The sequence below is a fragment of the Pyrgilauda ruficollis genome, unplaced genomic scaffold (assembly GCF_017590135.1).
Source record: "Pyrgilauda ruficollis isolate IOZ18807 unplaced genomic scaffold, ASM1759013v1 scaffold84, whole genome shotgun sequence".
Taxonomy (NCBI): domain Eukaryota; kingdom Metazoa; phylum Chordata; class Aves; order Passeriformes; family Passeridae; genus Pyrgilauda; species Pyrgilauda ruficollis.
The window spans coordinates 484,789-509,866 of NW_024530377.1; the positions used below are offsets into that span (position 1 = coordinate 484,789).

The window sequence follows — 25,078 nt, forward strand, 5'->3', positions numbered from 1 at the left end:
GGCTCCCACACCAAGCTACTTCTGAGTGCATTTTTAAACTCATTTTTAGGGGAATATACTGATTTTCAGAGTGGGGTGAGAAAGACCCCTGGATGCAATTCTGAGGGGAAAGAAGCTTTGCCTCAGCAGCTTGAGGCTCCCACACCTAACTCACTTCTGGGGGAATGTATTTTTTTTTTTTTTCCTGCGGAGAATTAGAAAAAACCCTGGACAGAATTCCAAGTGGAAAGGAGCCTACCCTCAGCAGCTCAAGGCTCCCACACCAGGTGACTTTTAATGGGTTTTTAAAATTTGTTCTTGGGGAATACAGATTTTCTGAGGTGACGAGAAAAAACCCTGGATGCAATTCTGAGGGGAAAGAAACCTTCTAGACTCCCCCAGCATGCTGGGGCTCCCACACCGGACGACTTTTAGCACATTTTCCAACTCGTTTTTTGAGGGTGATATTTTTAAGCGGGTCGAGAAAGACCCGTGAACGCAATGCCGAGGACAGGGGAGGGGAGAGGAGCCTTCCCTCAGCAGCATCAGTCACTCCGGGCTCCTTGCAGTGCGTTTTTTGAACGGTTTTTCGGGAACGTCTCGGGTTCCGAGGGGGCCGTGCCCGGCCCTGTCCCTCCCCACAGGCGGCGGGCGGGAAGCCCCGGCGGGCTCGGCCTCGCGCTCCCGGCGCCCCCTGCGGGCCGGGGCCGGCACCGCCTCAACCGCCGGGTCCCCCCTTCACCGGGAATGGCGGCCGCTCCCCTTCCCCGCCCCGCCGGGGCCATCCCGGCCCGCAGCGCCGCCGACACCGTCACACGCCGGAGGGCGGGCGGGCACGGATCGGGAAGGAGGGGGAAGGAGCCGTTGCCATGGCGAGCGCGGCCCGCCCTTGCCTCCCCACGTCAGCGCCGTCTCCCGCCCGGCCGCGGGTGATTGACAGTTGCCATGGCAACAGGCTCGCCCCCGCCGCCATTTTGTCAGTTGGGTTTTTTTTTAAATTTAAAAAAAAATTTACTCCTTCTCCTCCTCCTCCTCCCGCTCCTCCCGCTCCCCCCGCCGCTGTCCCCGCGCTCCCGGCCGGGGCTCAGGCCGCCGATCGCAGCCGAGCCGAGGCGAGGCCGAGCCGCCGCCGGGCGCTGCGCAGGTTTGGACCGCGCGCCATTTTGTGAGGGCAGCGAACACCCAGAGCCCGGCCGGGGACCCGCCGGGCCGCCCGGGCTCCCCTTCCCACCGCGAGCAGACCCGCGGCCCGAGGGAGGAGGAGGCGCCGCCGCCGCCGAGGCCCCCGGGGAAGAGCAGGAGGACGCGCCCGGCGCTCGCCCCGCGGAGGGAGAGGCCTCGCCCCGGGAGAAGCCGCCGCACGGGTGAGTGAGACGCCGCACCGCGGGACGAGCCGGGGCCGCCTCGCCCGGGCCCGCGGCGGAGGGGCCGCAGCGCTTCGCTGCCATCTTAGAGCGGGAGCGGCGGCAGGGCCGGGATCCATCCCCGCCCGCCCCTCCGCAGCCCGCGGCCTTTTTCCCCTTGGAGCGCGGCTGTGGCTTCCCGGGCCTTGGGAGCGGCGATGGAGGAAGGGAGCTCGCCCGGAGCCTCTCGGTGTTATGCGCAACGCCCTGCGGTGGGCGGGTGCGAGGGCTCGGGCCGGGCTGGCGGCGAGGAGGGCGGCAGGACTTGGAGCATCACCTGTTGTAGGGGAGGATTGGGATGCCCCGGCACCTGTGAGGGGCCGGTGGGGCGGGTGGGGAAGGTGCAGGGAGATGGGGAAGGAGTTACCTGAGCGAGGTGCCTGTCATCCCTTCGGTGGGGGTGGGGAGGAGGAGGGAGCAGCGTTGGGAATAGACACAGGGACACGCAGGGACACACAGGCACAGGGACAGGCAGGGACACACGGGCACTCCCCGGGGAGCTGGTGGAGGCACCGTCCCCGGAGGTCTTTAAGGAAAGGCTGGACGTGGCTCTCGGTGCCGTGGTGTGGTTGACAAGGTGGCCCTAGGTTGGGCTCGATTATCTTGGAGGTCTTTCCCATGATTAATGATTCCCTGATTCCATATTTTAGTAGCTGGCCGCGGCCTTTTAGGGATTCAGCTTTGTGTTGCTGGAGGAATTGCAGCTCTTCTCGGATGCACTGGGTGCTCCTCTGGAGTGGCCAGAGTTCCCTCCCGCCGCCGGGGGATCACAAAACGCATTTTAAAGTCCTGGAATTCGAAATTTAGGAATCGGCGTGTCGGTGAATCTCAGTCGGTTTTGAAGTTTTGGGTTTAGCCCGTCCAAAGATCACGTAGGGCTTCTTTGATCATGTCTCTAGATTGCTGCTGTTACTTAGTTCTCCTATTACTCCACAGCCATCGGGGGAAATTAACATTTATTGTTACTTAAAATCAGCGAAGACAGAGTAACTGACTCCAAAATAAATCGACAAGCGTGTTTTTGACAGCCATCCTGGTTGAATCCGAATGAGGGTGTGCTGTTAACTTTTGCCAGGAGGTACTTGCAGTCACACTGAGGTGGATGGAGTTCCATGGGGGCCTGAGTTTGAACAAGTTAACAACTTTTTTTTATTATCTTCTTGCTGTTTCCTTACCTTTTCCTCAAGAAAGGTGTGAGAAGTTGAAGAACACTTAGATGATACCTGGTGATAAATTAGTAAACATTTCGTTTCTGGTAGTGTTTAATTCTCTGCCTGTAACCAAGCAGAATTTAACCTCTCTCCTTGGAATAGTCTGTAGCCCTAAAAAGTTTTGGTAAACTTGTTTCTCCACACTGCCCTCCCCCAACCTCTGTAGGTTGGATATTTTTGGAAAATTAATTATACTTTATAGAATTAGAATAATAACACTGAAAATAACTCTGAGCTAGTATTTGTTAACTATTATCTATATATATTTGGTGTGTGTATATATAGATACTTTTGTAGGCTACGCTTCATGTTTTGGCTTACATGAATTATTTAGAACTAGACTTTTTATTTGCAGTCTGAAGTAGAATATGTGTGTGAAGTGTTAAATTTACATTTTCTGCTGTGAATTAAAAATTCCGTCCAAGTTTATGAAGCTTATTGAGTTTAATTCATGGCTTTGGAATATTCCTTGGGTGAAGCAAGTATATCTTGTTCAAAATTGAAGAGCCAGCAGGGTTTTCTTAAGCCAGGAGGGCATTAGGTCAAGAGTTTGATATTGTTTCCAGGCTTGCAGGTAGGGTTGGTTACAGGAGCAGCAAGTGTTACAGTTCCTGCATCAATACTTGGGTGCATTTAGGATTTGTCATTGGCATCCCCTCCCCCAGCTGGACAGTGACAAGGATAATTTTACCTAATAGCAGCCAAGAGTTCTCCCTTTCAGTGCCGATTTATGGGCAGGATTCCCTTCCTCGCGTGAAAGAAGCAGGGACTCACCGGGGATTGATCCAGTTGGGAGTCAGGGGGGTTGTGCAGGGTGGGAATTCGCACCTGATGGCCATCAGCGACTTCTGCAAAGTGGCTGATGGTTTAAACAAAGCAGCAGAGCACCACTGGTGTCCGGGAAAAACTGTGCCTTGGCGGAGCTTTTCAAGTGACATTTAATTAGGACAGACTTGCTTACATGTGCCACATCTTAAAGTCATGTTTGAAACTGGACCACCTGCTCAGATGGTATGCGAAAAGAATAAACACTCAAAAACGGAGCTTTTATTTGCCATGCAGGCATTTCACAGCTTCATCTGAGCTCAAATGGGTGCTAATTTGAAGACTAAAAACAATTGGTACCAAAAAAAGCACTTTTTGTTGCTATAATTACATTATCTTTTGGGAGTTCCTTTTAAAACCTGTTCATTTCAGGTGTTTTTAAGCCTGGCTGTGGGACTGCACGTTGAAAGTTGTGTGACAGTTTGTGGTTTTTGGGTGAGAATTGCAGCCTGGTATCTGTTTAGCCTTTCCATGGTCATTTTGAATGCCTTTTGGAGAGCTGTTCTCCACATTAAAGTACAAAACTTTCTGATACCTTTATATTATGGGAGTTGTATAACTTCTGAAATCCTTTTGTAAATAGATCTGTTGTTGTAGAGTAGGATTATTTACAGAGAACTGCTGCTTTTGTCTTTATAACTGAGTACAATGCATTATTTGTTGAGTTTACAGTTTCATCTCTGCAAAGAGGCTGATAAGAAGTACATTTTCACAAAAATTATGTAATAACTTTCTGGCTACTCAGACTCTGATGTTTATGCAGTGAGAGTTCTTTTTTGTTCTAAGACTTTTTTTTGGTTATTTGTTATTATTTTTTATTATTTGAAATAATACCAAAAACCTCTCTGAGCCAACTGCTTTTCTTGTGAGCTTCTGAGGGGAGAAAGAAGTAATCAGGAGAAGGGGAATGCTCTTCCTTTCCTTCCTCACCTCCATGGGTCCTTCAGGAGGAGGCTTATGGGAACTGTAGTCTTTGGATGCCTCAAAAACACCAGAGAAACTTTGGAAAATCAGGAAGGGTTACTTCCACAAAGACATGCTCCATATGTGGAGTTGCCCAGTGCTGGCTCTTCAAGGTGACACAATATACCAATAGAATTGCAGTGATTATCCATTGCTTTATCCATCTTTTACTCTTTTGGGGAAGGGAAGTAAAATTCTGCATTTGATTCTCATTTATCCCAGAATGACTGGGAAAATAACTGGGCTGCTTTTGCTGGTACCAGTGGATTTCATTCCTTCAGAGCAGGGCTCTGCTGTGCCCTAACCCTTGGAATGGCTCACTTTGAAGGGTATTGGCTTTATCATCTCCTTATTTATTCCAAAGTGTCCTGTCCTTAGGATTTTTGGGGACAGTCCCCAGTGAAGGGCCAGGGAAATGTGGGAGACAATCCCCAGTCAGCTCTGCCTGCATCCATACAGTGGGAAACTCTGGTGCTGCTTCAGGCCTCTGTGTGAAAACAAAATCTGTGAAATCCCAGCTCAGAATTTTGGACAGGCAGGGAAATGCTTCTTTAACTGAAACACCACGAGCTGACACCTATTTGTAAACATTCTCCAAGCAAAGTTTCCAGGTCTGGGTAGCACCAAGTGCCTGAAAGTGAAACTGAGTAAATGAAAGTAAAATTAACTCTAATAAGTGTCAGTTTTGTTCCAGCTGTGAGAGACCAAGCTTTCAGTTGCTGTTACATAAAGTTCCAAAGCCTCCTAGTATTCCTTTTACCCCCCTTTTTCTTTTCCCCCAGAGGCAAATAAAAATAGACTGTGTTGTGAGTCAGTTAAAGGAATAGTTAATAATACATTAATACCTCTTTGTGTTGAAAAGTTTCCTCTTTCTTTTTGGTAACTGTTTGGATGGTGAAATAAGAGAGGGATGGAAATGTACAAATTGATTTCTGATGGCAGAGTCATTCCTTCAAAAAATAATGGGAAAAATTAGACTGAATTTGTTGAGTTACTGGAAAAAAATCAAATTAGTAGGATGACTAGTTCACAAAAGCATAAGTAAATAATTTTAATAATTAAATTCAACTTGCCAGTGAAACTTTTAAATCTTAGTGTCCCAAAAACCTGTTGTTCACTGGTTTTGTGGTTTCCTGACTGCAAACAACATTTCATTCCAAATCCCCTTTCCCTCTGTGTGTTCAGCTCACGATTTGTGCTTCTGTGAACTCCATAAATTGCTCATAACTCATTTACTGTGGTCCTGTTGGAACACCCAGCATCTCCTTTATAGAGAGAGCAGTTTTGTGCTCCTGGTCTCAGTTTGAGTTAAAACTCAAGGAAGGGTTAAAAGAGGAGAGAAATATTGTCAGGGAAGTAATGTGTTGGTACTTCCTCAGTTCTGTATTTTCCTGGTCACTGAGAGTTCCCTCACACTGATCTCTGCCCTGCCTGGTCGTAACTACAGCTTTTTCCTACATACAGCTGTAAAACCACATATATTCCAATTTTTAAATGCAGTTTGAGCTGGACTTACACATTAAATACATGGAGGGGGTGTGTGTGGTCACAGACAAATCAGTTTCCATACACTCTTTCAAAATCTGATTGATACTGGAAGCTCAGTAACTTTCCAGGATCATGGTTCTGGCTCCTTTATTGTTATTCTTTCCAACTTGTGGATAATTAGGCATTAATGTAATGCTGTGCCAGAGTTAGTGTTTGAAATACATTGATTTCTTTGTTAATGTTACAAGATCTTGGGAGTTTTCATTGCTATAGAAGTTACTCATAAATACAACAAACACTGGGTCAGTGTTGTGGAATAACAGCTTAATGCACATTTTTCACCATCATGAGATGTTCCTAAGCTTAGAATTCTGTGCTCTTGTACTTGAGGTGACTTTCTGTCAATGTCAGAGTGTTCCTTCAGAAACTGAGATTGTTATGGCAGGCCCTGTGCAGGAAAAGGAGCATTCCTGTAAATGCTGGGTGTGTGTGATTGCACCTATGGATCTCTCTCTTCCCAATAAAATCAAATTTTTCATGGAATTCAGGATGGTTTGGGTTGGAAGGGGCCTTAAAGCCCATCCAACACAACCCCAATCCCTTTCCCAGCCCAGGGCATGGGGGTTCTGGGCTAAGAACACACTGATCTTCTCTCCAACCAGCACCCCCAGTCTCCTCCCCAGGGCTGCTCTCCATCCATCCTCAGGCAGCCTGGTTTGTGTTTGGGATTCCCCATGGCAGCCCAGGCTCTTGGCTCTTGGCCTTGCTGAGCTCCAAGAGGCTCTCCCAGCCCCACCTCTCCAGCCTGCCCAGGTCCCTCTGGATGCCACCCCTCCTCTGTGTCTGTCCCACACTGCTCCGTGTCTTGTCACTTGCTGAGGGTGCTGTGGGTCCCGCTGTCTCTGTCCCTGACAGAGTTTTTAAACTTTTGCTGAAGTCAGGCTCTAAGCAGAGGCTCCAAACTTTCCTGGCTCTTTGCCCCAAAATCAGAGGCAGTATTAGGTGTAGCTCTGGATAGTGGTAACTACTTTGCAGCTACCCAGTTACTACAGCTTCACTTGTAATGGCTCTTGTAGCTCCTTAAACTTTCTGTGGTGGTTTATTATTTTTAAGAAGCTTAGTATATATTTATTAATTGTAAAGCTTAATTATAAACTTAATTATAAAGCTTAAATTCAAAGTGAATTGATGTGTTTTGTGAACTATCTCTACTAGAGACAGCATCACAAATGAGTCAGTTGAAGTCTGAGTGAAAAGAGTATGTTATACAGGTAAAGTTTCTGTAAGGACAATTAAGAATTGCTTGAGTTTGTGTTGTATTAGTCAGAGACCTGTCTTGGGATCTGATTTCTGTTTTGGTTTGTATTTACAACATGGAGTAAGTATTGTTTCTTTCTGTGTCAGATTTTCTGACTTGGAGGTCCCTGTCCATTCCTCACGTGCTGCTCTACAGAATTTCTAGGACAGCCTTGGGGAAATCCGTGTGTTTGTGGTTTGGGTTTTCTTCTGTAAATAAAAAGGTTGTGAGTTCTGGTAATTATTGTAATTTGATAGTCTGCTGTACAAAAGCTTAATGATAGAAGGTCTAAAACTCATAATCTGGAGGTGTGGATGGAAATCCTTTCTCTGATGTGGCCCCCCAGGAAGGTTGATCCTGTGTCCTTGCAGGGCTGGTCTGGGGATGTTCCCAGCTGTGTTTTCCACGATTGCAGGGCAGTGTCCATGTGAGCCTTGCAGTCTCTGACCCATCACAACATTCATTTATGTATCTCTGTGGAGTTAAATTAACCAGAGTCATGTTCACAGCATGGACCTTTTAAAACTTTATGAGCTCGGTGTTGAAACCTTGAGAAATCCAGGAGCACAGGTGGAGACAGATGGAGCACGGGCCCTGCACTGCCTTCCTTGGTGCCTGTTGGCAACTCTGACTGCTTTGGGTCTCAGTCTGGAGTCCAGAGGACTTTGCTCCATGTGATGGGCACCAGAAATGCTTTTCTCCTATTAGAAATGCTTTTCTCCTATTAGAGTTGGACACAGATTTCTAGAAGGTTCTACCCAGTGCCCATTTACTTGATTAGTGCCACACAGTAAACCCAAACCCGAGTTTTTGCTAGAATATTTCAATTTATTTTATTGCAGGAGCCAATAAAGCAAGGAAAACCAGTTGGCCAAGTTGTGGTGTTATCAAGTTCTCTCTTCCGAAGGCTGGTTTAAAAACCCCACTTTTTTCTCTTATTATGCAAAGAAAGAGTTGTGTAACTATTGTATAATGGTTGTATTCCACCTGCATAAAACAAGTATTTAATTCAGGTTTTCTCTGGATGTTCTTAATCAGCACCCAGTTATTTCAAGAAACAAGAAAACAAGTTCTCCTTACAGTTCACAAAGTTCCAGTGATGCATCTTGAAATCACCTCCTCCTGCAAAACTTACAAAAATGCCACTTAAGTGGAACAGATTTATTGAAAAACCTGTTTCAGTTTAGCTAAAATGTAAAAGATGGAGTGCCACCAGCCCATGGACCCTGGGTTTGGTGTGTGGAGGAAGGAATGTCCTGATGTGACAAAGGGACATTTTTCTGAGGGCTCCTGCCAGCACACACGAGGTGCTTTGGATTGGGAGCACCAAAGGAGGTGAGCAGTGACCTCTGGGCAGGGCAGGGTCTGGGGCCTGGATTCCACAGCACAAAACCCAATCTCAGTCATTTTTTAAAAGTCTGAAAATAAGGAAAGACCACATTGGAGTTGTTTATGTCATTAAATCTGCTCCTGGCACTGAGAAGTTCATGATGGGCTCACGTTCTGAGGCACAGGAGGTTTTCTGTCTTGGGGTGGTTTGTTTGGGGGTTTTTTCCTTTCTTTTATTCCCCCTTTTCTGTCCAGTGTAATAACTTCCAGTTCTTAATTTTTATTTTTTTTTTTTAATCAGGAACATGTTTTGATTGAGATCAGTCAGTAATTTTTTGTGTGTGTGACAAAAAGATTTCCCAAGCTTATATTTGCTGTCCTTTAATGTATATTTCCAAAGTCTGCTAAGACAGAGGGTGGACTTAACTGACCTTCCTTATGTCATTCCTCATTTTTTAAATATTTATCACTATTTTTTTATACCTCAGAAGTACAATCCTGGGCCTACATAGTATAACCCAGTATTTTGTAAGTGTTGGCCTCACTCTTTTGTTAAGGTTTTGAGTCTTGTAGTTCCTACCTAATTTTACTGAAATGTGAGAATGTGTGATTATTTCTGTACAAGACCTTGAATATGATGAAGAATTTGATGTTCAGACTTCCATATTTGAAAAAAAAAGCCCCTTGGTACTTTCTGATACAGGTTTCTTTAGCTGCTTTGCTGTTCCTTTCTTCCTCTGCACCACTGCTGCTTTAAAAAACAAATCTTAATTTTCATCTTCGCATGATTTTTGTTTGCATAAAACAAAAGAATCTGAGGGCTGTGGTTTGAGGTGAGGCTGAAGCTCAAGACACATTTTAGCAATCTCAGAGTGGGCACAGAATGCAATTTCTAAGTTTTGTGTTAGTCATAATGTGTGTTCTGAAACCTGTGAACCCCCAACCTGACAGTGCCAAATACATAAACTTCCTTGATGTACATGAGAAACCAGGTCTGGATTATATTCCATAGGTTGGAAGTGTGGTCTTCCTCCCAACATTTCAGTCTTGACTGTATCTGTGGAGTTACACTTGATTTTATTCAAGTTTATATTATTCAGTTTTTATTTCCATAAAAATTCCCAAACTAAGTCAAGCACTCAAGCACCGACAAAAATGGGAGAATTATCTCTTGCTTTTGGTGGTCTGAACTATCTTTTATCATGTAGTAAGTATATAAATGTAATTTTTTTTAAGTGAAAGTTAGTATTTGATCACTGTCCAGACCCTGCACTTTGTTTTAGGTTTGGGACTTTCTCATGCCACACTTTAGTACCTGAATCAAGTAAATTCTAATGCATTTTTCCAGCATCCCATGGAAAAGTTTTTCAGTGCTTGGGATCTAACATACAGAAAAACTCCATCCACCCAAACTTTCTGTATCCTATTGCCAGCCTGACCTAAGGCACCGAGCTCCTGTTTTTTGGGATGAGGAGAGGGAATTCAGGGATTTTTGACATCTTGTAGAGCTTTGTTGCTTTCCATGCACACAGCATGAGATAAAGAACTCCCTGAGCTGCTCTCCAGCAGGGAGTGAAAGCCAAAAGGTTGTGACAGGCCAGAGTCACCTGGTGAGTGCCCAAAGTCACAGAATTCCCAGAATCACTGGGTTGGAGGAGACCTCCAAGACCATCGAGTCCAACCCAGCCCCAACAGCTCAACTGAACCCTGGCCCCCAGTGCCACATCCAGGCTTTGTTAAACACCCCCAGGGATGGTGACTGCACCACCTCCCCAGACAAACCATTCCAATACTTTCTCACTCTTTCAAAAAAAACTTGTTATATTTTTAAATTTTTTTATATTTCCCTTGGGGAGCTGGTGGGTGCCCAAAGTCACCGGGTGACGCAGCGGGCGGAGCTGAGCTGAAGGGTTTCCGTGGCTGATGCTTTAATAGCAGGATGCTCTTTGCATTTGCAGTTTCATTTGCCTGGAGTTTGTATTCTGAGTGCTTTGTAACTTGAAAAAGCAGCCTCTTAAGGTTGAGAGTGACTCAGCACATCCACATAGAGGTCTGCTCAAGGAATTTAGGATTTGCTTGGAAATTTGGGGGAATTAGGGTTTGAACTAGTTTTTCCCAAACAGAGTTTGTCTTTAAAAAAATGCTGATTTTTAATTTGCAATCTCTTTTCCCATTTGATACTCATACCTCAATTTTGGGAAGAATGATGGGGTATTTCAGGAAATGGTATGATTTTGGGATAGCTGGATTGACTGGGTAGGTTTTCTGTGTGCTCTCCTCCTGGTGCACATGAGAAGCATCTGTGCAATGAATAAATGTAAAATTCAATGGATATTACATTTATACAATTTCTTTCATGTGAAAGGGGAAGGAGGCATTTATGGGATTTGCCCACTATGTGTGATTGGAATATGGAATCATGCAATGGTTTGGGTTGGAAGGGACTGTAAAGACTGTCTCATTCCAACCCCCTGCCCTGGGCAGGGACACCTTCCCAGGTAGTTCCATGCCCCATCCAACCTGTCCTTGGACACTTCCAGGGATAGGACATCCACAGTTCCACCTTACCAGTCCAAAAGCTCCAACTTTTCTGGCAGGGCTGAGTTCTGAGCCTTAAGGAGTGACCAGTTTGGGGAGCAGAGAGTTACCTGTGCCAGTGGCCACTGGGTGTGTGACCCACCTTTTTCTGTGCTTGAGTTTGCTTGGATTTTAGAGGGAAAACTGACTAAATGTCTTAAATAAAACTCTTTAAAAAGAATATGTTCTGGTTTCAGCTGACCAAACTTGTGACAGAGTCCTGAGACACTGCTGGTAGTGCTGGCAGTGGAGGGAAGCAGAGCAACTGGAGCTGGGGAATAAAGACTGGAATTGTTGGTCTTCTGTGGCTACACCCTCTTAAATTTGGGGGAAATTCAAGCAGAATTCATGATCACTTTTTCATCCAGATCAGTCTTCTGGAATGAGATAAGGCCATAGGCTGATACATAATTCCAATGCTGAGAGGATGCTGAAGGGCAGCACAGCAAGAACAGCATATTCAGAGAAAAACCCAAGCAATGTTGATTTTCTCCCCCTTCTTCCTTCCACCCACCCAGATCTGTCCATGTTTTCCTGGGGCTGGTGAAAATGACCTTGCTCTCCCCAAACCTCTTCCTATGCCCAGTTTGAAATAATTGATACAAAAGAAGCATAAAGATGAAAATAAAGATTTTGTTTTGTGTTTCATCTACGAGGGGTGAGGGCCAGCATTAACCTGCTGATCTTATGAGTGTTGGCAAGCAGGAGATAATGAACTTCTGGGGGTGATTGGCAATCAGTTCACTTGAAAGAGTGTCATGGCTTTTTGGTCATTGAAGGCTTTATAAACGATGAATTCTTTTTGAAGATGAAGGCTTGATGGGAAGTCCCTGCACAGGGTGTAGATCATGGAAGAGCTTGGAGGGAAATTGTTGGAAGAGTTCTTCCAAGGCAAAGAGTGCAACCAAGAGTTCTTTGAAGGCAGTGACCCCTTGAGCAGCTCCCCTTCCCTCCCTTGGGGCTGCCTGCTCCCACCTGCTTTGTGCTGGCACAGCTGTTTGTGAGCCCAGGCAGTGAATCAGGCTCGCAGGGTGAGTTGGCTGAAATAGATAATTTTATATTTTTACCGTTGGGGTGGGGGTGGGAGTCGGGTTACACTGCAGCAGGGATCGTGGAATGGGCTGTGTGGGTGGGCAGCAGCAGGGGCAGGGCTTGGGTAACTGCCCCTGAGAGCACTGGCACTGCGTGGAGAGCACCATTCCCAGGAATTCTTGCCACCCCTCGTGCAGTAAATCATGCCCTGTCACCTCTGTCCCCTCCTCGCTCCTCCTCTCTGACTTGTGCTGTCTCAAACCTGTGAGCTCCGTGCTCGGCCAACTGCCCCGTGTGTGCACTCCCAGCACAGCCTGAGCTTGGGGAAATCCTGCTCCTCCTGATGCTTCTCTTCTCACTCTCTATTCCCTTCTGTTCCTCTTTGAGTTTTTACTCCCCTTTTTAACAGTTTTCTAACTTCTGCTTATGCCCTCTTTCTCCCAGCTCATTGCCAGCACTTCTATTGTAATTTGCTCAGATGCTTGTTCTTTCTCCTTTCTCTTCCCCAACAGGAAAAAAAAAATCCCCATTTTAAACACTAAAACCTCTTAAGAAACCCTGAGTTTTTAGTTCTCTGTGCATCCCCCTCAAAACAATACCACAAACCAATACAACATACAGGTTTGTCTCTGTCTCATTTACTTTTGAATTTTCACTAGACCTCTGTATTGCCTTAAGATAGGCATGCACACACAAAATATGTTTTTCCTTTTTGGACAAACTGAAAAATGAATTGAAGTTCCCAAAGTTAACTTCTAAGAAAAGGTATTTTCACTGTATAAGCTGGGAGCAGAACCTGCTGATACCAGATGCTGAATTGTGGAGTGAAGATGCTTTGTTTTCTTCTTCCTGCTCTACAAAGGAGACATAAAAAATGTTTCTATTCCACATAACCACCAGCTGGGCCAGTTATGTTAAAAACCAACCCAAGCTCTTTTGGAAATTCCATGCTTGCTTGTCCTCTTAAATAGGTGACCAGTTTCACATCCATGCATTCAGATACACAATATTTTAGCCCAAATTATTTAAATTTTGTTGATCATTATTTACCTGTTACTTGGGAAAGTAGACAGAAGTGCTCATGCTTTAATATCTGAATCCATCCATTTGAATGTCCATCCATATTTTCATAATCCAAAGTAACTTCAAATAAAACTGGAAAATTGAGCAATACACTTACTGTTTATGGCAGGAAAAAACCAGTGAAATTCTTCTGCCCATCCCTTTTGCTTCTCTGAGTTTTTGGGTGGACTGAGGGCAGGAACACAGGAAATACCCAGCAAGACCTACTTTCTCCATGCCATTCCAATCTTTGGAATTCTTATGTGATAATAACCATAAGTGAGAGTGTGAGTTATGATGGTTGTCTTTGGAGATACTCAGTGGCTCCCTCTTAGTAAATGAAATTACTGCTCATAAATGCTGTATTTCTGGTGACTCACAGCTTCACTGATGATTTTTTTCTTAATTTTCTTAATCCCTTTGAGTAGTTTTTCAGTGAACTCTGTCCATCCCGCTTGTTTTTTGTGTGGATTTTTTTCATGGCACTGCTCAGTTCCAGGAGTAGCTGAGGTTCCTTAGACACAGAATTCTGCAGCTGCTCTGGTGTTTGGTGCTTGTCTTCCCCCCTCCATTCCCTTCTTTGGCATTCCATGGCACTTCTCCTGAAGCCAAATTTCTCTTTTCCCTGAGTTGCTTTGGGTTGACTGTCCGTGAAATATTTCAGACAAAAATGTCTGAGCAAAAAAGGGCAAGTTCCAGGCCTTGGCTGCAGGATCAGAGAATCCCAGAATCATTTGGAAAATGGTTGGGAAAGCCCTCCAAGGTCAACAAGCCCAAGCTGTGTCCTACCCGCACCTTGTCCCCAGCCCAGAGCTCCGAGTGCCACCTCCAGGCCTTCCTGGGACACCTCCAGGGATGGGCACTCCAAACCTCTCTGGGCAGCCCCTGGAATGTGTCAGGACCCTCTGATTGAGCTGTTTCACAGCATGGAACAGGAGCAGCACTGTACCAAAAGTTCCCTCTTCCCAGCAGTTTTTCCTAAGAAGCACAGCTCATCATTCCATGGGATGCACCAGCTCAGTAAAATTAGTACAAAAGTAAAGAAAAGATCTGCTGGAAAAGTGGCTTTGTTTTGGAGTCTTTCCATCCATCCCAAGCTATTCTTGGGAGTGTGAACTTCAGTGGGACACTAGAGGTTTTCTTGCTTTTTTATTTCCTGGATACCTTGGACTTGGCAATCCTGAGTGCTCTTTGGAGGGTTATAAGGTCAGGATTTAAAAGCCTTTTTTTTTTTTTTTTTTTTTTAATTTGTCCTCATTTCCTTCCTGCAACCTGCCTTATTAAAACCATTTTAGGAATTGTTATCAAGGAAAAAAATGCTACAGGAAACCAGACTTCTCTGGTAAGGCCCTTACTGAGTTCTGATGCTGGCAGATACTGGTATTTAATAAAAATTGTATAGTCTTACAGTGACCTAAATACTTAAATGGATAAGTTTGTCAGACATTTAATGCAGTGTCTACTTCTTGAACAAATGAGAAGCATCCTGGAGAGCATCAGACTGATCAGTGTGAACTCCACATCGGGATGCTGGAATTGGTGAAGTTCCCATAAACTTGTCCCAAAGGTTCAACTTTTTCTGTTTCTCCTCATAAAAGTCAAGTTAGACCAAGTGAACGTGAGAGAGCTCTGCTAGAGAGACTTTTTCTGGCCTTTTATGTCACTGAGGGATGTCTCTTAGACTTCTGTCTTACGGCTGCCATCAGGGAATAATCCCAAGTGAATTCCATGCTTCTCCATAGTGCCTGTTCTCAAAAAGGGATTCAAGCCAACGTTATCCCAAATTTACAGAGGGAGCTTGAACTGCACATCCAGGACCTGTCCACCCAGGATTGAGCCACCTCCAAGATCTTGCTGGATTCCTGAAGCTCAGAAAATCATTGTTTTCCATATTAATAAGCAGGAGATAATGAACTTCTGGGGGTGATTGGCAATCAGTTCACTTGAAAGAGTGTCATGGCTTTTTGGTCATTGGTGGCTTTATAAATGATGAATTCTTTTTTGGAGGTATCCATACATGGATGAAGGCTTGATGAGGAATTCCTGGAGGAAATTCTAAGGAATTTGGGTACATATCAGGTTATAATTAGTACATTCTGATCTTATTTTTTTTAACATTAAAGACAATGGCTTTATGTAGGAGAACAAATATTCTGGAGTCTCCAGTGAGCTACCAGTAACTGTATTTTTGGGGTGAATTTTTGATGAAATCTCTATTCAGTGTGATAAGTAATGTACCCAGTAAAGCTTTTGCTGCTTGATCTGCACCCAGTGTCTGCACTGGCTTTTCTCCCTTGCATCCACATGCTTTTATCACGTGGATAGGATGCCTGCATTATTCTTATGGATTATAATACCACTTAAAAAGGAGGAATTTGCAGCTTATTACCTCCCCTTGCCTGTATGTCAGTATACCTTGGGATATACCAAGATTTGCTTGAATATTATGCTTAGCAGCAGGGATGGATGGAGGCTGAAAAGATAATGCAACAAGACCTTGGAATTGTGAGTCTGAAAAAGGTGTTTTGACTCCATCCCCAGATGATGTGAGAATTTCCTGAAGTTCCTTAGTTTATCTCCTTCTTCAATGGGAGTTTTCTAGGTCAGCGCTTCCTGAACCGGGGAATAAGGCCATGGCAAATGCGCTGCAGATGGGACGTAAAGCCATCCTGAATGATGGCAAGTTAACAAATATCATCCCAGGGATGATTCATATTTAGTGAAAAACGTTTGGAGCTGATGAGGGTGTGTGTTCTGAGAAATGGAAGGGCTTGGAGTGAACAATGTGAGGAAAATGTGGGAGCTTTATTTATTCATGTCTTTCATGTAGAGTGAATCTCCCCCTCTGCTCTCGTGAGATCCCACCTGGAATGCTGCTTCCAGCCCTGGGGACCCCAGCATCGGGGTGTGGAGCTGCTGGAGAGAGCCCAGAGGAGGAACATAAAGATAGTCCCAGCCCCTCTGCTCTGGGGACAGCCTGGGGGAGCTGGGGCTGGAGAAGAGAAGGCTCCAGGGAGAGCTCAGAGCCCCTCCAGAGCCTGAGGGGGCTCCAGGAGAGCTGGAGAGGGACTGGGGACAAGGCATGGAGGGACAGGACCCAGGGAATGGCTCCCACTGCCAGAGGGCAGGGCTGGATGGGATCTGGGCAATGAGGAATTGTTCCCTGGCAGGGTGGGCAGGGGCTGGGATGGAATTGCCAGAGCAGCTGTGGCTGCCCCTGGATCCCTGGCAGTGCCCAAGGCCAGGTTGGACACTGGGGCTGGAGCAGCCTGGCACAGTGGAAGGTGTCCCTGCCATGGCAGGGGTGGCACTGGGTGACTTTCCAAGGCAGGAATTGTCAGTCAGGTTCCGTGTGGAGCTGTGCAGAGTCAGCAGGGCAGTGACCAAACTGCAGCCAGGCTTTCAGCACTGCAGCCCTGACTCACGGCAGGGCAGTGCCAGGTGTGGCACAGGGAGGGCTCTGGGAACACAGCAGCCACATCAGCATCACCTTTGGCTTTTGGGAGACTTCAGCCTAAAAATAATGATTTTAATGAAATAATTTTGTTTATTCCCATGGAGTTGAATGGATCTGATTGTCTTGGAGCTTGAACCTTGCCACTGTCAGTTTTCTAAGCTGATGAACTTCACAGGAACTAGTGTTTGAAAGTGTTTTGGGCAAGGATTTTAAACCTGGTGCTTCTCTCCTGTCATGTCTGGAGAAAGCTGGGGCTGGTGTGGTGTTTTCCAAGTTAAAAGGAGCTGGAAGAGCAGTTTGAGAGGACCCAGCTATGTTTGTCCCGTCTAAATCTGAATAATGAAAGGCAAAGGTTTGGCATTGCAGTGTCTGTGGGAGCTGCCAGAGGGGCAGCATTTAAACAGCAGTTCCTGGTGTGTTTGAAAAGGTCCAAAAGTCCTTAAAAATGCTCACAAACATATACATGGCTAAAAAAAAGCCACTTACCCAAAATCAGCACCATTTCTGTACAGAGCCAGCCAGCACCTACACCTTGGTGTGATTGGTTTTGTGTGTTTGGTTATTTTATTGTTTTATGGGTTTTGTTTGGTTTTGTTTCTTAATTTGGGAGACTAAATCTGTGCCTATCTCCATGTATTAAAATATTTTGGAAACTTTCAAGATTAAAGGTACTGCTGTACCAGGGCAACAAACATCTACATTGTTATACTTGAAATAAGTAACTTTAAATCTTTGAGAGCAGCACCAGAACTGTCTTTTGCCAAAATGGAGCTGGAGAAGTTTTATTTCATTTAAACATGGGACAGCAGCTGCACATAATCTTCATAAATATATTAAGTATTTCTGTTTGTTGTGGTCTGAGTTAGGTTGGTTTTGATTTTTCCAGCTCATCCTGGATGAAAAAGTTCAGGTGGCTGCACCTGAGTCCCTTCCCTTGCCAGGTCTCTGAGAAACAGAGCCCAGTTTGTAAATTACAACAAAAAATGAGAGGAGTAGTAGTGACCACTAAATTGGAAGAACAATCAGCTCTAGTAATATCAAGGTTGCAGTAAAAATCTGTGAATTGAGTGGTTTGGCCACGTTCTGTGGAAACTTGAGGCAGCTTTAGGTGTTCCTGTAATTCTTCTTCCTTTGTGGCTCAGAAATTCAGGGGGAAGTAGGAAGGTTGTGCTCCCTTGAGGCTTCTGGGTCTGAAGTTCTGAAGTGATGAATGCAATTCTGTAGCAGGGCATGTTTGACTTTGCATTTCTCAAGTTCTTTTCCCAACCACAAGGAACAGAAACAGTTTTTGTACATGGAATTATTTGCCTTGTTGAGGACATCTGTAGGAAAAAAAATACCTGCAGAAAAAAGCTCTGCAAAAAATTTCATATTCCTCTGGATAAACTAATTTCCAGCCCTCATGTACATTCCACTTTGGAACATGACTTTATTCCCATGCTCCTGATACTGCAGGGGATGGGCAATTCCAGCTGTAGCATCTTTTCCTTTTGTTTGGTGGAGGGAGGGGAATGCAAATCCAGTGGTTTGACTTTTGTCTGGCGCTATTAAGTGGGTGGAAAAAAGAACCACTCCCCCCTCTAATTGGAGGTTCCTTATAAGGTCAGTGGACTGGAAATATTTGAAGTTTGTGCTTCTAAAATTATTTTTTTTTTTTTTTAGTCAGTGAGTAAGTAAAGCATCAGATGCAAATTATCTAAAAAATCTCAAGTATTTCAACCTTTGTTGTGGGGTTTTTATTCCCCTCCTCTCCCCCTCTCACTGTGTCAGTTTAATTCTTCCTAAAACCACAGGCTTTATTCTGGGGTTCACATGAATTAATGAATATTTAAAAAAACAAATCCTGACTTCTCTGGCTGGATGGGTCAGTTATAAATTTAACATTTCAGTTCCTTCAGACACCTGGGAAGCAATTCATGTTTAGAAGTGATGCATTTCCTAAATAGACTGTAAAAAATCATGTATTATAGAAAAATGGGTGTGTTATAAATCAGGTATTTCAGAGACTCAAACTGCACTCTGAATCTGCTTGAATTAGTCCTGGTGTGACACCACTGCTCTGTGGGTGATCAAATCACACTTGGTTGTGTTTCAGGTGCATTTGAGGGTATTTTGACACCACCACTGCACATCTGCATCTCAGCTTAGAGCACTGAAGTGGGGTTAATAATTGTGGATTTCTCCTGCTCCCCATTCCCCCAGCGCAGTTTGCTGAGTGCCCCTGTCCCATTGCAGCTGCGGCAGTGGGAAGGGCAGAGAGGAAAGAAATCCCTGCTCTGCTGCAACTGCAGTTCTGTGGTGCCAGCTCTGGAATTGGGTGAGAATTGGGTGATTTCAGCAAAGCTGCTTCCACAAGCTTTCACACCTCACCGATGGCTTCTTGCATCACGTGGTGTAAATTCAGCGTGAGAGTGAAACCAGTCATTCACAGCATCTTCCTTTCGGAGGAGCCGCTGCTTTTGGAACTGAGAATCATTTGCAGCACACAAAAAAATCATGGTTGGGCGTGTTTTGATTGAGCTGTGCTTGGTTCGTGAGGATCTCAAAAGTCCTGATGTGGAAACTCCCAGTGCACATTGCAGCTCCTCAGGAGGATGAGGGGTGTGCTGGGGAAGTCTGCTATCAACTCAGTTTTGCTTGTTGTTGACTTTTCCCCGGTGATGTAGGAAAATGCTCAGTTCCCAAATTTTTAATGTTCTCTTTCCACGTTTAAGAAGGAGAAGCCTGCACCCCCCTTTGTGAGGGTGAGCTGCCATCAGAAGGTGACTCTGCTCATGCTGCTGTAGAAAACACACAGACACCTGAAGAGAGGTACTTTAATTTTACTGAATTATGAATTTTAAAACCTAAAGATGATGAGTTTTAAAACCTTTGTCCAGAGAAGCTGTGGGTGCCCCTGGATCCCTGGCACTGTCCCAGGCCAGGCTGGACACTGGGGCTTGGAGCAGCCTGGGACAGTGGAAGGTGTCCCTGCCATGGATGATCTTTAAGGTCCCTTCCATCCCAAGCCATTCCATGATTCCCTGATTCTGTAGTCCTAAAGTAGTTGCTGTTTCAGTGAAAACATTCAGCTAAAAAGTCTTCCAGAATCCCATAGGACTTAAAACTGGAGAAGGGGATCTGTGACTTCTTTGGGAACAGGACAGATACAATGCTAATCACAATTAATTTATCTGTGTTTTAGTACATTTGTTGTGATTTAGTACATAGGAACCTGCAGGTGCCCAGAAAGGGAAGGGATATATTAGACTTTTATGTTGCAATCATAATCTACTATTAATTTTCTGCTGTGATTTTACAGGTGAACCCGAGTTGTTGTACAAAGCAGAACTCAGTACAGTTTGCCATTTTTTTCCCTTATCATTCTCATTAATTATTCCTTAGATAGATCATCACCTATGTTGGTCACAAGAGCAGCAGTGAATTTGGGTGTGTTCAGCTTTCAAATGGGTGCTGATTTGGACATTAAACACGGGATTTCCCTGGTAACAAAGCACGCTGCATGTGCTGGGTGCTAGCAGAACAATGATTCTGAAATTCCTCAGCTTTGTCCCTCTGGGAAGCTGTCAGTCACTGAGCACCCTGGCAGGTTTATTAATCTAATTCAAATTGGGTTGATTGTAGTTCACATTTCACTGTGCAGTGTTTGAAATAAAACACCAAATCTGTGTCTTTGAGGAATCTTTTGCTCAGTTTGTCTTACACCAAACCTCATCACTGGTTGCCTCTACATAGTTCTGATGTCTAAATCCATTATATTCCAGTATGTTAATGACTCCAATTTCATGGTGAGTACCTCAGGATAATTTTCCTAGTAAATAAATTTTAAAAAATGGTTTCTATGTAAGTATTTATATTTTATGTTGCTAGCAACAGGCCTGCCTGTGTTCACCGAAGGTCAGTGACCTGAATTATGTTCAGCTCTGCCAGCAGTGTGTGTAGTCATGAGAAATGCAGGGGTTTCTCTGTATTCCACCAGTATTACTTTAAAAATTACAAAATAATCTTTTCACAGAGGAAAAACTTGAACCTGGCTTTGCAAAAAGATTCCATATTGAATCTTACAATACAGTGATCCTGAATAAGGAAAATAAGTCCCTGTATGTAGGGTTTTAATTAGTAAAATGTAAAAAGTATACTCCTCCCCAGCAGACTTCTCTTTTAATTAAATTTTCATGTTAATAATGGTTTTTTCACTTTAACTTTTAGGGGTTTAAAAATCTGACTGCTCTGAACCCAACTTTGATCTGCACTGAACCTATTGATATGTGCTGGGTATTGAGTTTTGCAGGAAGGGATGGATGCTCCTAAGGAATACAGGGAATAAAACTTTAATTTTCCAAGAGGCCAGCAGGGAAAGCAGGCCTGGGATGTGAGGAGGAAGTTTTGTTATTCAGTGTCCCCATCTCCATCATGTGGATGGAACCTGGGATGGAACGTGCTCAGCATCCTCGGTGTGTCTGACTAAGCCTGGTGACTCCACACTGGGATTGCTCAGGGGCAGGGAGTGGCTCTGCATGGGGGATCCCATTCCCTGGCTCTGAGATCCAGGAGGAAAACAGGAAACAAAAGCACGAGGTAAAGTTTTAGCACAGATGATTTCCAAGGATTACTCTCTTTGTTTAAGTAAAATACTTCAGCTTTTATTCTTCTCTTTGCTCTAGCACTTTCAATAATTTGCTTTTTAACACCTTTCCTGTCATCTGTTCCTTCCTCTCCTCCTTTATTTCCTTTTCACTTCTGTTCTGTACTGGTAAGGAGATCAAACTGGGTTCCTGAAGCCTAGTAAATGTTATTACTGAGGGGATTCTTCTAGTGATGATCCTACAGACTGTGTGATGAGTAGGATTTGCTCTTGCCTCCTCTTATCATCAATTTATTATCTAAACCAGGAAGCCTTTGTGCAGGCTGTCTAAAAGGCCTTTTGCTTTAAGAACTTGCCAATGCAGAAAGAGCTGAGGACACTGACTGAGTTTAACATGCTGCCCCTGCAGCCACGGGGTGCAATTTGGTTGTACCTATTTAAAACAACGCTAAAATTGTTACCTTTTTATGTTGTGTGGCACTGTTATTGTCACAGGGACTCACCGACTTTGGGCTCTGCTAAGATTTCAAAGCCCTCCTTGGAAAACAGGGCTCCACTCTGGAATTCTCCAGTTCTCCAGGATGGGCTGAAGGAGAGCTGGAAGGAGACTGAAGCTGGGGTGGATCTGTGTACCGGGTCAGCTCTGAAATGCACGAATGTGTTGATTCCTGTTAATAGCCTGTTAATGACTTTCTCACATCAGCAGCTCTTCCTTAGTGCTGGTACCTCTTAAAGTGTCTTCTAAATTCTGGAATAACTCAGGGCTCAGTGCTTACCTCTGCAGCTGCTTTGGGAGCTGAGCATTCCCACTCTGGAGTGGGCAGGAGGCAGTGGTTGAAAACTCCAGGATATTTTGGCTGAAAATTGCTCAAACTCTGGAGATAGTTTGGACTAAGCTGGGTCAGGATTGAAACTGGTCTTGCACTGGTGGCACTGGGAGGGGGTCAAGCAGTGCTTGAGCTGCAGGGGACTAAAGACGAGAGAGTCCTTCAGTCCTTGAGCTGCTGCTGCTGGCAAAGGCTTCCTGTAATCCTGCTGTAAACCCAGAGGTGCTGCAGGTAAAGGGAAAAAAGGATATTGGCCAGAGAGAGCTTTCAGAGCTGGGATTGAGGCTCTGCAGCCTCAGGGCACCTGGGATGTGTGGGATGGACAAACCTGGTGCTCCAGGACTTGGAGCTGCTGGAGAGAGCCCAGAGGAGGCTCCAGGATGAGCAGAGGGATGGAGCAGCTCTGCTGGCAGGAAAGGCTGGCACAGCTGGGATTGTTCAGCTGCACAGGAGAAGCTTTGGGCTGAGCTCAGGGTGGCCTTGCAGGGCCTGAAGGAGCCCCAGGAAACCTGGAGAGAGACAATTTCCAGGGGATGCAGGGACAGGACACAGGGAATGGCTTCACACTGAAAATTTACAGGTTTAGGTGGGATGTTGGGAAAAAATCCTTCCCTGGCAGTGTGGGCAGGCCCTGGCACAGGGTGCCCAGAGCAGCTGTGGCTGCCCCTGGATCCCTGGCAGTGCCCAAGGCCAGGTTGGACACTGGGGCTGGAGCAGCCTGGCACAGTGGAAGGTGTCCCTGCCATGGCAGGGGTGGCACTGGGTGATCTTTAAGGTCCCTTCCCAATCAAACCATCCTGGGATTCCATGATAGTTTGGTTAAATAAGAGTTTGCTCTTCCTTCTTGTTTGCTGTTGAGTCCCAGGGCTCTGGGCTGGCTCAGCGGGCTCAGCTCACTGTGGGAGGTGTTCCCTCAGCACCTTTCACTCAAACCAAAGTGATTTAGGCACCAGAGTGCCCCGTGTGTAGGACCTGCTGTGGCCTCAGCATTGCTGCTGGCAGCTGTGGATGTGGCAGTGCCATCCCAAGGCTCTGTGGAGCCACAGCCACAAAAAGGCCGTGGGTTCAGGATGTGGGATGGCCACTTCCAGGGTTTCTCCTTTTTTGGGGGGCACAACAGCAAAAATTCACCCGCTCCTAAAACACCAACACCACTGCAACGCCTGCTCCTACATGCATCCAGAAAGCAGTTCCTTGTCCTCCTGCCCTGTTCTCTGTGGTGTGTGTGACTCTGGAGTGGCACAGGGACAAGGCCAGCGTGGTGGCAGGAGGGCAGGGTGGGCTGTGCAGGCTTTGGGCTCTCATTGTTGGGGGGAAATGGAGCGAACGGCGCCGCTCGCTGCTCAGATTGCAGGGGCTGAGAGCATTTTAGGCTGCTCACACTTGCCTGGAGTTACATATTTCAGAAGGTGTTTAAATAATAATAACTCTCCAATTCCAGCTGGTCAGTCATTTGCAGAGTTCTCTAAAATTTTCAGTAATTCTAAGTGGGTTTGGTATTTCCATAGGTTGTACAGTACCAGTAATTGTTGGAGAACAAGTGAAAAATAAATGTTTGAGAAATACTTTGACCAGTCTTAGTTGCTGGGTGTTGTGTTTGGGGTTTTAATTGAATGTTTTTGTTCATAATCCTGCTGTTCTTCTTAATTTCTGTTGGAGTTTTCTTAAAGATAAATACATAATAATTATAAATATACAATACAATATATAATATATGTAATATGTAATGTGCAATATGTAATATACAATATATAGGCAGAAACTCCTGTCTTTATATCTCTTTGTCTATGGAAAATACAATTCTGTTTTTCTGAGCATGTTTTAATTACTTGCAACAAGGTGAACCTAATTTAATTTCATCAGGCTATGAGGAGAAATTAACTTTAACATTTAGGAATTGATATGCCTTTTTAATTCTATATCTTGTAGATTTGGGAAAATCACACAAGTTCAGTTGCGTTTTAGAAATATTGTACTGAATTTCTGTGAAAATCCAAATATTTAAGGGCTTGGCAAAGATGGGTAACTGACAATTTTTTGGGATGATGTTAATTTTGAGATTTATTCAATGACCAGTTGAAATTTGAGTTAATACTTGCCATTTTGACACTTAGAAGGTTTTTCTAAAACCAGATATCAGTAGAAAAGAAGTCTTTGTCATGCCTGTCTTTGCTTTTCCTGTTGGAAAACTTCGTTTTCTGTTTGGATTTCCTTGGTTTAGCTCGGGGTTGAACTGAGCAGTTGTGGCTGCAGTTTAAGAAGTTTATTCTTGTTTTTTCTCCCTTTTTCAGTGTTGTTTGCTGCTGGACTCCCCCTGTCCCCACAACCCCGCAGGATGATATGAGACTTGAAAGAAGACGATGCATACAGGTGATTTATATTTACGATTTTTGCAATGAAAAATGATGGATGTTCTTGATGTGCTTCTTGTTGCTCTTCCATTCTCTGTCCCCCCAAAATGATGTTGTTCTAACTCAGCAGAATATTGAAGAACCTGCAGAATTTTGGAATCTTTCTTTGCCCTTTCAAAACTCTTCTGCATCTTGGAAAACTCTTCTTTTTCCAGGAAGAAAATGGTTTTCCTGAATGGAAATTTTGTTTTCAAAGTTTTTCTGGGAATGCTTCTGAAGGTGCTGATTGATATTTTTAGGAAGTTCACCCATTTTTTGACTAATCAAAAATCCTGGAAGTGCCAAGTGTATTTGCAGCTTCAATGGATGATTTTTACTTTTGCTGGAAATACAGTTCATATTTCAACAGGGAAAATCACCAGCAGTAGAAATAGAATAAAAGTGAATTTGTCCAAGAGGGTTGGTCTAATTTTTTATACCCAAATGCCCTTATTTCAACCAGATCTTTGGTTTGCTTGTTCAGCTTTAAACTCCAGGAATCCTTAGGGCTGGAAATAAAAAAAAAAAAAAAAAAAGAAGCCAGGCAGATTTCCGTGTGCATGCAGCTCATCTCCTGATTGACAGTTTTCAGTTGCATCAGCTGTTGGTGCATAAACAGCTTTGGAGGGTCTGTTTACATGGAGCCTTTGGAT

General features: G+C 44.7%; 1 protein-coding gene across 1 annotated transcript in view; it reads left to right on the top strand.

Annotated features, from left to right (window-relative positions):
- Nucleotides 1-1,214: 1,214 nt before the first annotated feature.
- DYRK1A (dual specificity tyrosine phosphorylation regulated kinase 1A) overlaps nucleotides 1,215-25,078 on the top strand; it is a 75,642-nt gene continuing 51,778 nt past the window's right edge. Inside the window, exons 1-2 of the mRNA XM_041487751.1 lie at nucleotides 1,215-1,343; nucleotides 24,327-24,405. Of these exons, the coding sequence (XP_041343685.1) occupies nucleotides 24,396-24,405 (10 nt within the window). The 5' untranslated portion in view covers nucleotides 1,215-1,343; nucleotides 24,327-24,395. The remainder of the gene's footprint in view (nucleotides 1,344-24,326; nucleotides 24,406-25,078) is intronic.